Source organism: Crinia signifera, chromosome 4 (genome assembly GCF_055691185.1).
Source record: "Crinia signifera chromosome 4, ASM5569118v1, whole genome shotgun sequence".
Lineage (NCBI taxonomy): Eukaryota > Metazoa > Chordata > Amphibia > Anura > Myobatrachidae > Crinia > Crinia signifera.
The window spans coordinates 128,936,408-128,947,550 of NC_139220.1; the positions used below are offsets into that span (position 1 = coordinate 128,936,408).

Genomic DNA, 11,143 nt, shown 5'->3' on the forward strand with positions numbered 1-11,143 from the left:
TGTTGGAACAGACACAGGCCCTTATTTAGATCTGATTGCAGTACAAATGTGTTCTCAAAATGGGCAAAACCATGTGCACTGCAGGTGGGGCAGATGTAAAATGTGCAGAGAGAGTTAAATTTGGGTGAGGTGTGTTGAAACTGAAATCTAAATTGCAGTGTAAAAAATAATGAAGCCAGTATTTACCCTGCACAGAAACAAAATAACTCAAATCAAATAACACAAATCTAATGCTCTCTATACATGTTACATCTGCAGTGCACATGGTTTTGCCCATTTTCAGAACAAATTTGTGCTGCGATCAGATCTGAATAAGGGCCACTGACACTTACCATTCACACATTGCCCTGTAGAGCCTGTTTCTGCCCTGCGCATGCATATATGTGGAAGTGGAAGCTTCTGTGCGGCAACTTACATAGTCGCCGTGGCACTCGCACAGGGGAGGTGGGATGGAGGTCAGCAGGGGGTGGTCAAATGGGGATGCCCAGCCTTTCCTGGGCATACCCACGAAAACGCTGGGTGCGCCCAGGAAAACCCTGGGCCTTCCCATAAGAGTGCAGGTGGGCAGCTGCTTGCTGTGGGTGGGCGGCTGATGTCACAGGACATCAGCCGCTCGCCCAGTTCTTGGACCTGGACACCGCAAGTCTAACTCAACCCAGACACACTTAGATTTGCCAACAGGTGAAAAACCATTCAATGATTGTCGACCATCGAATGATATTGCCCCCGTACACTACCCTGCAAATGGATGTTTATGCAAAACATCCATTCGCAAAGCGGCGGGGATGTTCGGAGCACGGAAGGCATTCGCATGCCCTGCGGACAGTGTTAGAAGGCTCACTAAGCAGCAAAATTTCACTGCTTAGCAAGCCAACCAGAATGACCCCACTGGTGCAGCTCCATACAGCGAGCAGCAGGGTGCGCTTTCATGACTGTGAGGACCTTCTTCTCTTACGACTCTACTGAGCCTCCCGCCTGTCTCTATGTACTAGTGTACTACTACCTCCCAACACCAGAGGGCGCTGTATCTCCGCAATCCTCAATTCCCGCGCCCTCCCCTACTTCCGGTAGCCGTTTCTTTCTCGCTCCGGCGGTGTGTGCTGCAGTGCGCTCCGGGGAGCAATATTTTTGTTAAGTAGGGTGCGGTTGGTCTGTAGATCAGCGGCGGCCTCACTGGCATAATGGTGAGTATCGGGGCCTTTATTTGCGTGCCCGGCCAGGTGGGCGGGGAGCGGCGTGTGGTACATGTGCGCTCACAGCATGGAGGGAGATGGGGCTGCACACAATGGCCGCACGCCGGCAACTCACCCTGCTGTACCTGACGGCGGCACATTGTTCTGCACATATCATTCCCCTCTCCCTGACTGGGTGATGCTGTGCTGCTATCTCTTATGGGCGTCCGTCACAGTGAGCTGCGCAGCGTTAGTGACTTCTTGTCTAGCGGCGGGAGCCATGCATTGTGCGCCTTAACATGTGCAGGCAGCGAGGGCACGGCTCCGCTCTAAATCACCATTTGTATACGTAGCTATCTGAGCTGTTACCCAGGTGTGTATAGTACTTAACCAGGCGCCGTTTACGTACTGTACCTGGTTTCTCACCATTGATGGTAGTTGTGGACCTGATAGTGTGTTTTTTTTTTTTTTTTGCACGTTTAAAGAGATCTGCTGCACAGCGCTTTCAGCCAGCAGCAATGTGTTTCTTCTGGCTCTGAAATGTTTTGCTGCATATAAACACTAATAATAAAACCATTGTAGTAAACAGAATAGTAATCTACCATTGATGGCTATTACTGCTATTGATGATCACTCATATGCCCCGTACACACGGGTGATTCTAGCTAGAATCGCCGGGGATATGGTTGTATCCCTGTGTATACAGGTTGACTTTCGCTTGCCGCGTGCAGCGGCTTCCCCCAGCAGCCAGTGCTGCATTTCCCATGAGGCACGTGCCTGGGGGCGGCACTTGGATGCTTGGGATAGTACGGTCACCCTGAAATATACCAGTAAGTGTAAAATATATACTGTACCATATTCCATCTTAAATAGAGTGTAAATGGATAGGACATGCAGATACTGCCCCTGTAAAATGTTCTATATAGTAAATATGTATTCATAATAGAAGAACATGTCAGTGGCTTTTTTAAAATTAATCCATTAAATTGGCTATTATCAAATGAGGGCTTATAAGTAATCAATAAAAATAATACAATTAGGCGGGGGCAGCCGTTATTGTTGTGCCTAGGGGTGCCATCACCCCTAAATCCGCCCCTGCCAGCAGCGTCTCGTTTTCCTCAGCGACCAGCGCTGGTCACTGATGGAAATGGGACACTCAGCAATTTGGCCGCTGAGCAACCAATCTTCCCGTGTGTACGAAGCTATAGTTATCTTTAAAAAAAAAAAAAAACTACCTCCATGACAGTGATTCCCAAACTGTCTGTGCCTAGGCACCCTGAGGCGCTGCAAGACTCTTGCACTGGTGTCTTTGTTGGTCCAAGATCAATTAAACATATTTTATGTTCAAAGTGTAAAGCTGGCCATACACAAATGTAATTTGGCCACTTCATCCGATTTTGATGGATCTGGCCAAGGGTTTTACATGCGATGTTGGCTACAAATTCCTGCTCCGCTAATTGCAAGGTAGTGGAGATGTGATGTATAAACTTCTATATTCTTATAATTACTACCAGTTACTTGCGTAGCGCGCACACACACATCCCACAGCTTTTTACAGTCTCTATCCCAGTGGAGCTTACAATCTATAGCCCCTATCACATGCAGTGTTCCCACTAGGCTGTTTGAGCCCTGCCCAATTTTTAAAGGGCAAAATGTGCCCTGCCCCGCTAAAACAGACTGGTGCCTGCCCAACTGCTTGCACGGGGAAGCCCAGCGCTGCCTTAGTCCGCCCCCCGTGCAGCGTCGCCCTGCCCACGAAAATTTCTATAAAGAACACTACACATGTACATGCACGCAAAGACATTCTTGGGTTAATTTTGTTGGGAGCCAATTTACCTACCAGTTTACATTTGGATTATGGGAGGAAACAGGAGAAGATACAATCTCTGCACAGTTAGGGCCATGGTGGGAATCATGACCTCATTGCTGTTGGGCAGTAATGTGAGCCAGTGCTGCTATATGAAATGTTCTTTTGGTCAAACAGGACATGGAATATGTCCATTTATGTAATTGATTGTAATAATAAAAAAAAAAGTGTTTAATCTGTTATTTTCTAATATGTTTTCTTCCTAGAGTTTGCCATTAAACCCCAAACCATTTCTTAATGGCCTCACTGGTAAACCAGTAATGGTAAAACTGAAGTGGGGTATGGAATATAAGGGTTACCTGGTCTCTGTGGATGGATACATGAACATGCAGGTATGACTCTTCCCAGTTATATTCAGATGCCCCATACACACTGGGCCACTTTCAACTAAAAGCCACCCAGTTTTCTCTTTTTAGGGGCTTTCAGCAACAGTGCGCTCCCGCATCACCGGGCTGCATGTCTGCTGGTATTACCAGCAGATAAGCTGCCAGGTTATCCATACACGTTGGGGGGGGGGGCAGTGTGTATGGGCCTTTAGTCCTATTGCACAAATCTGTAGTAATGCTAGGTACACAATTGAAAATTATATCAAAAGAAAATAAATGATCATAGTCTGTGGTCTAGTCCTTCGGAGTCACACTTGGGGTGGCCAATCCCAGAATTTGGAACCAAAATTGCCGGGATTTGAAAACCAGGATTGGAGTTTCCAATTTCGGGATTAGACTATGCATGCACAGTCTGATGCTGGGCAGCATCTGAGCACTTGCTTAGATGCTGCTCCTATCCCAGCTGTGTGGCTCTGTGCAGCATGAAGGGATCAGGGGTCACGCTGCACAGCCTGCCGGCCACCCCATCGCTCTCTACTCCCGGCCACACTGTCGATTCCTGGATGCCCAGCTACTGGCGCACCACCTGCATAAGTTAATGTGTGGGGTGGATGGTTTGCGGACGCAGTTTTTCGTTTAGGGAGGCAAATCCAGGGATTGTGAGGAAAAAATGGCAACCCTAGTCCCATTTCCTCATATACAAGCATACTAGGTCCTGGATCCAGGATGATTTATTCAGTATCATGGACTTCTCTCAAGTATTTCCGCTGGTTATTAATCGATGGGAGATAACGACGTGCGGGGCTGCACATTTATATGGCCCCCACACACAGCGATGAAGGGGAATTCTCTAAGCGATGTAGTTAAGTAACATACCTGTATATCACAACGTGTGTGGGGCCAATAAGTTTCTGATACAAGTTCATGTTTACAAATTCACCTCTAAGAAAATTGACCCCTTATTCTCAGGCTAGCATTATTTCAACAACTTGTTGCTCTTAAGTACACGGTAGCTATTACATTCTGGAATAGTTGCTAGTGGGACACTTAGCTTGCACACATTTTTTATAACAATTTAGTAAACGTAACTATTGCAAAGCATTAGTGCAACAAAGCTGTATTATACATTCAGTAATTCATATGACTGAAGTGGGTGCTCTGAACATATCTCAATAAATCACTGCATATATGGGCACAAAACAGCTAGCAATCCCAAACGGATTCAGTACTGAATCCCGGCAGTCGGGATCCCGGCGTTCAGAATCCCGACGCCGGAATCCCGACAGCCGAAATGCCGACAAGGGGGGGACGTGGATCGCCCCCCCTTGCGGGCTCGCTGCGCTCGCCACGCAGCAGGCCCGATGCCTCGCTACGCTCGGCACACTAATTTATTCTCCCTCCAGGGGTGTCGTGGACACCCACGGAGGGAGAATATGTCGGTATTTCGGCCGTCGGGATTCTGAACGCCGGGATCCCGACCGCCGGGATATTAACTGCATCCCATTTCAAACATCCGCACTAATTGGATCCAGAAGGACCTGGCTGATCCACCATAATATTGGCTGTACATACCAACAGGTAATTATGCCAGGTGTATGGAGATAAATGTATAAGTCGGTACAACAAATATAAAACCTTCTGCATGTCGTGTAACTCCAGTGTTATTGCAAGTGTCCTAGATCAGTCTAAACAACGCCAATAGTAAAACCTGGTTGTCTGTTTGCAAAGCTTTAATATAGCATGCTACGGTTAAAGCCTTGGAATTGGGTTAAAAGGTGGCCAAATTAGACAAGTATATGGCAATTTGGGTGGAGGACGGGGTTTAGTTGATTATAACATCAATGGGGTCTTTTTATAATGCTGGTTTTTCATATAATGTTGCAGACCATTCAATGTATCCCAGTTAATGTGACAGTCTATTGCAGGAGACAGATTTCACTGAAATCTCATGCTGAAGGTTCTTTGGCACTGTGCACCACAGTCCAGATTATTAAGGAATAAGATCTGATCCCTATGTTCCAAACTTTGGTCCTGTTGGTCTATGCCATCTACAGATTGCATAAATGGCTTTATGCCTATAGAGCAGTGATTTTCAACCTTTTTTACCTTGTGGCACACTTAATAAGATTCTAAAATTGCCAAGGCACACCATTAGATCCCCACAGGACAAAACAAATTGCCCCCACAGGAAAAAAACAAACCTATTGGCCCCCATATAAAAAACAATCACACTGGTCCCCACAGGTAACACAAATAAAAAACATGGGCCCTTTACATGAAAAGAAGAGACCAGTAAATAACAGTTGAACTGGTGGTGGCTGTAAAATGGATTGGGCATCTCTAGATCTGGGGGCACACTTGAGAACAGCTGAAGGCACACTAGTGTGCCACGGCACAGTGGTTGAAAAACACTGCTATAGAGGAACATTCGAAAGAGGGTTGTTTTTTTGTTTGTATTTTTCTTTCTGTGCACAAATCTTATTTATATTTTCCCCTGATATAGCTTGCAAATACAGAAGAGTATGTAGATGGTGCATTGTCTGGACATCTGGGAGAAGTTTTAATACGGTAAGTTCTTGCTGTATTCTGTTCCTTGTATGGTGTATGTTTCTCTTTTATGTTCTATTTTGCATAGAAAAAGCAAAGGGTGTGGTATGGGTCTCCGACAGTGGGGCGAGCACAAAGAAGCCTCTTGTGGGCTCGCTCTATGGTGGTTGTGGACCCCCACGTGGGAGAAGAGCCCCTGTGAGTCGGGATCCCCCCTGTCAGAGCGTCATCCGGCACCCAAAGCAAACTGCTTGGTTAACTGATAGCAGAAAGAGGTTGCCCCCCTTCCTGTTCATTCAAATACTGTGTTGCCTTGCTAGTAAGTACTCCTTGCTTGTAAGTACTGGTATATTGGTGGCGGTGAGTAAATTGTTTGTAATGCAATTTGAACATACAATTTCTGTGAAAAGTTCTGCCATCCATAGTGTTGCATAGAAGAGGAGCATTTGCCTGCATGTAACACTATTACATTTTTTTCTCTTTGTGCAGATGTAACAATGTGTTATATATACGTGGTGTGGAAGAGGAAGAAGAAGATGGCGAGATGAGAGAATAAACTACAAATTATTTTTGTACCTTTTTTTTTCTACTTTTTTTTTTTTTTTTTTTGGGATTGTTGGACATGTTCTTTATTTTGTGTTAACAATAAACAATGTTTTTCTCACATTCAGATCTATTTGTAAGACTAACAATAAAATGGTAAAGATCCCTACTTTATCCCATTTTTGTTTATAGCCATTGGAATATCACTTTTATCCGATCACCAGGACTGTTTCTACATACGGACTGCTATTGCCTGGCCGCCAGCTCCCTGCTGTCCGCCTGTGCTGCTGGGAAGAGGGAATCCACCCTGGCCAAGAAATGCTGCAATGTAGCAGTATTGAGTTAAATTGACAGATTTCTTTACACTGTGGCCGCCGGCCTATGCTTGTCTCGTGGTCTCCATTAATTACGCTGTTATTCCCTCGAGTGCTGCAACTTCTCACATCTATACACAATGCAACCCTGCTGGAGTCTTCCAGAGGGTACACACGGTGAGATATGCACAATTTTTTTTTTTTTTTCTTATAGAAGCAAAATCGAATAGAAATCTAGTGCTTTTAGCAGCATTCGATCCCAGTGCATGTTCACGTATAGTGGAAATTGAAAAGAGAAATGTTGCCAGGCAAGACCTATATTGTAGAAATCGAACAGAGAATTGAATGCAAGATTGAACCGTGTTTTTGCACCATTACTTAAGGTGGCATGTGTTTTAGGCAAAGCTATAGTGGCAATTTTGTCAGGTCCCTATGCAACACTATTAAACATTGTATTAAACACACGCCGCCTTAAGGTTTGTGGTTAGATTCCAGGATGGCCACCATCTCTATGTATATTATATTGTCCTTCTCTTGAGCTATTTATGTGCGGGCATCAAGTGCAGTTGTTATTTTACCAGAGAGAGCCGGACTAATCTACACATATATAATTCTCTATCCAGCTTACTTCTTCTTATGCCTTCCCTCTACTCTAAGCTATTGTGTTAAACACCCATGTTTTCTTCTGCCTGTTTCCCCAGTGTTTTTTTTTTTTTTTTTTTCTTCATGTCTTAGTTAACCATTCTAACCTAATTTTATTCCTTTTACTCCCTCCTGCCATCACCCACTTTTTCCCCTGTCGCTCATCCTCTTGTGTCACTCACTGCCTCTCCCTGTCTCCCCTCTCACTATGTACCCATCACCACCTCTCTCCTGTCACCCTCTCCCAGTCATACTAATACGGCATTTTCTTTGAGGCACTTTTGTGGGAGCATGCACAAAAAGTTACTCCCCTTTCCACGTGTCATTGTGCCCCCCCATATGTCTTTTTTTTCTGGATCTACCCATGGGTGCAGATCCGGGTGTCCAAGTCAGCGCAGGCCAAGTCCTGTGTCATCATCACCCAGGAATGAGTCCCTACAGCCTTGCCCGTTCTATACCTTCCCAACACACACCAGTCTATCTACTGTTACATTATTTACACTCACACCCCGGCTACAAAATTTCTAGGTGCAATGCAGCCTTGAAAAAGTACAACCCAAAATACTTCACCACATCTTCCATAGTGAAATTCAGTAGAAAAGGAGTGGGTAGTAATATAAATTCAATGGTACTGTGAAATTGATAAAATAAATGATAATGTGAAATTAAGACCATATAACAAATGGTCGCTTAAAACCTATATGATTTATTTTTTTTCTCCCAATATGTATTTAGTTCCAATGAGTGTGAGGTGTTTTTCAGAAGATTCTTTCATCAATGGAGGCCTTAAATGTGACCATTTTGTTCCAAATCGGCTCAGTGTATATAAATGAAAGAAAAAAAACTTGCGGTAAAACAGTTTAAAATATAAATTGGTGGTGATTTTTTTTTTTTATTTTTCTCCTTTTTGAGATTTTTTTTTCTCTGTACCTCGCATTGAGGGGTGAGAAGGCATATCAGGGTATCTTTCTCCAAGGCTAACTGCCAGTTTAGTTAGATTTTAATCAAAAAGACTTCACGTAGAGAAAAAGTGTACCCCCACTCATGGTAAGTCTGGTGATTTCAAGCATATAGCGGTTTCTTTTGGGTGCTCTAACGAAACTTTCAAAAACCTTGAATGCAATGGTCCAGATGCTCCAAACAGGTATCTAGAGTATTTTCACAGTAAGGTAGATTCACTTTATAAAAATTGTAGACACAAGACAAAAAGACGGGGGTGGGCAGCGCTAATTGAGATACTATTAATAAACAATAAGAGCAATTAAAAATGAAAAAGTGAAAGATTGGTTGGATCTAGAACAATTTAATACAATTTCTAAAATGTATGAAGCCAGAAGGCTAAAAACAGTGAACAATAATAAATGTAAACAATATAAAATGTCAATGACATCTCACCACACCGAACCACATGGGGGGAAGGTCCTGGAAGTCTCAGATGTTCAGAAAATGTACACAATTGGCGCCCACTCAATGGTGGGGATGAACCGGAATGTCCAAGAGATGGTGTAGATGCTGTCCCCAAGCTGCAGTATGGAGGGAGGGCACAAAGATGTAGATGCCAGGAGTGGCCCAAGGTGGCACGAATCACCAACTCCTGTTGCCAGATGTTAAAGGCGGGTGTCCTCAACCTCTACTAGTAGTGCAGAGATGTTTGTAATCCAATGGAGTAAGCGGGGGGCCAGTAAAAGCTGGAGTTGGACTTCCGGAGAAAAATATTGGGATAATTTCCTCAGAGTGGGGAGCCAATGGATCTGGTGATGGACATTCCAGGCTGTTAATGGAATAAATCTTCAGAATGGTTCACCTGAGTAAGTGGTGGGGTGGGTGAGGTAGAAATGTGTCTACCATTTTGTACAGGACTAACTACCCTGTCCCAGGGCAGCTGCTTAGAAAAGCCACTCAGTCAGGCGCACCTGTTCCTGAATCACCCAGTGTGATCCAGGTTCACCCCCTTTTTTCCACTTTATAAAAATTGGTGATGTATATTTATGGGAGAAGAAATTAAAATCACCTTGTGATTTTATGGGAACACCCTCTGTGGTTAGGCGTACCTAACTTACATATGCTGTAGCTTATCGGATATAGCAGTTTCTTTGGTTCAGATGTAGTGGTTCAAAAATATAGGCGTACCTCCACTTACAGTAAGTCATATTTTAAATGGTTTTCAAATATATAGCCATTTCTTTAGGGTGCTTGGCTGTAGGGTTTTTCCAAAACCCTGGATGCAACGTCTTGAGTACTCCAAACAGGTATGAAAAGTAAATATACAGGGAGATAAAGTCTTCATAAGAATTAATAGTATAATAGTGGGTTTATGGAGTGACTCTTTGTGGTTAAGTGTACATAAAGTACATATGTAACAGGTTATAAATACACATAACTGTTGCTTTAGCTTAGATATAATGACTCTGGAATATAAGTGTACCATTACTCACAATGTTGTATTGCTAGACACATCAGGGTTTTTGTAATATGACTGTGGAATAATTCTTTAATCTTTGAACAAATATCTGTACGCCAGATAACATTTCCCAAAAATGTAATAGATAAAACACACCAGGAAACCTCCCCTCAAAAATTGGATGGCCTTTAGATAATACAAAAATCTGCAGTTAATAAATAAATTACAAAGACCATAAAAACAAATGCAAAAATAGGCTGCTTCCATTTCTCAGGAACTTTACATACCTGTTTAAAGCATCTGGACCATTGCATCCAAGGTTTTTGAAAGTTCCTACAGTTGGCGCACCCAGTTGTCTGGCATCAATGATCTCCATATGTATTGCACCTTCTTTTTGCTAAATTCTAGTTTTATATCTGTACAATGATGCTGCTGGTATATAAAGATATTAGCATTTTATTAACCTTGTGGGGTTCTGCAGTAGATTTCCATGGTGAGGCAATGGTTGCTTTAAGGGTTTTTAGTTTCTGCTGTGTTTATTTAAAATTAAACTTCACATCTGGCTAGTTCAGCACAACAAAGTTTTGAACATATGTACATTTCTATACAGGATTTTTCAGTTATCTTATGGACATTCAGAGCACCATTAACAAATGGTGGTCATATCAGCTTAAGTTGTGAATTTTGAGCAGGCGGATTCTGGGGGTTAGGTATGGGTGTTATTGTTTCTGTGCAGGGTAATATACTGGCTGCTTTATTTGTACACTGCAATATAGATATCAGTTTGAAGTACACCCCCCACCCAAATCTAACTCTCTCTGCACATGGTTTGATGTCTTTGTGAGTGAACCAGACTAACCCGAGTACGCCTGCTCAAAATTCACAACTTAAGCTGATATGACCACCATTTGTTAGTTTGCAACTAAACCAGAATGACCCCCTTTATGTACGTTTTACTGAAGAAAAATTGGCCATGAGCCTCATACATTTCTCAACTAAGTAATCCATGCGACCTAGCTGGCCAAGTCAAGCTTAATGTTTATAAATCTTAGAGCTTTACATTTTTGTAACAGGGCAAGCCTGGCTATTTTGAAATAATTCATTTATGCTTCCTCCTCAATCGTCCTCAAAATATATTCCCTTAAGAAGAAACTTCTTGGCAAACTTTACTCATGTCAATCTTATTGAGAAATGAATCCTGGCAGAATGCTGTCAATACCAAATGAGCTCTAATGAGTCTGTTGTATTGGAGATTTTATCTACTACAGTAAAGATTTGTCAATCTACATTCAATCATGTGCATATATGTGTGTTTATATACTCTAATTCAT

At 43.0% G+C, this 11,143-nt stretch overlaps 1 protein-coding gene across 1 annotated transcript; it reads left to right on the forward strand.

Moving 5' to 3' along the window:
• The first annotated feature begins 1,025 nt into the window (after positions 1-1,025).
• SNRPF (small nuclear ribonucleoprotein polypeptide F) lies at positions 1,026-6,624 on the forward strand. The gene is made up of 4 exons (XM_083182429.1): positions 1,026-1,184; positions 3,246-3,371; positions 5,869-5,933; positions 6,402-6,624. Exons 1-4 carry the CDS (start codon positions 1,182-1,184, stop codon positions 6,466-6,468), a joined length of 261 nt encoding a protein of 86 aa, XP_083038555.1. The 5' UTR covers positions 1,026-1,181; the 3' UTR covers positions 6,469-6,624.
• Positions 6,625-11,143: the final 4,519 nt, after the last annotated feature.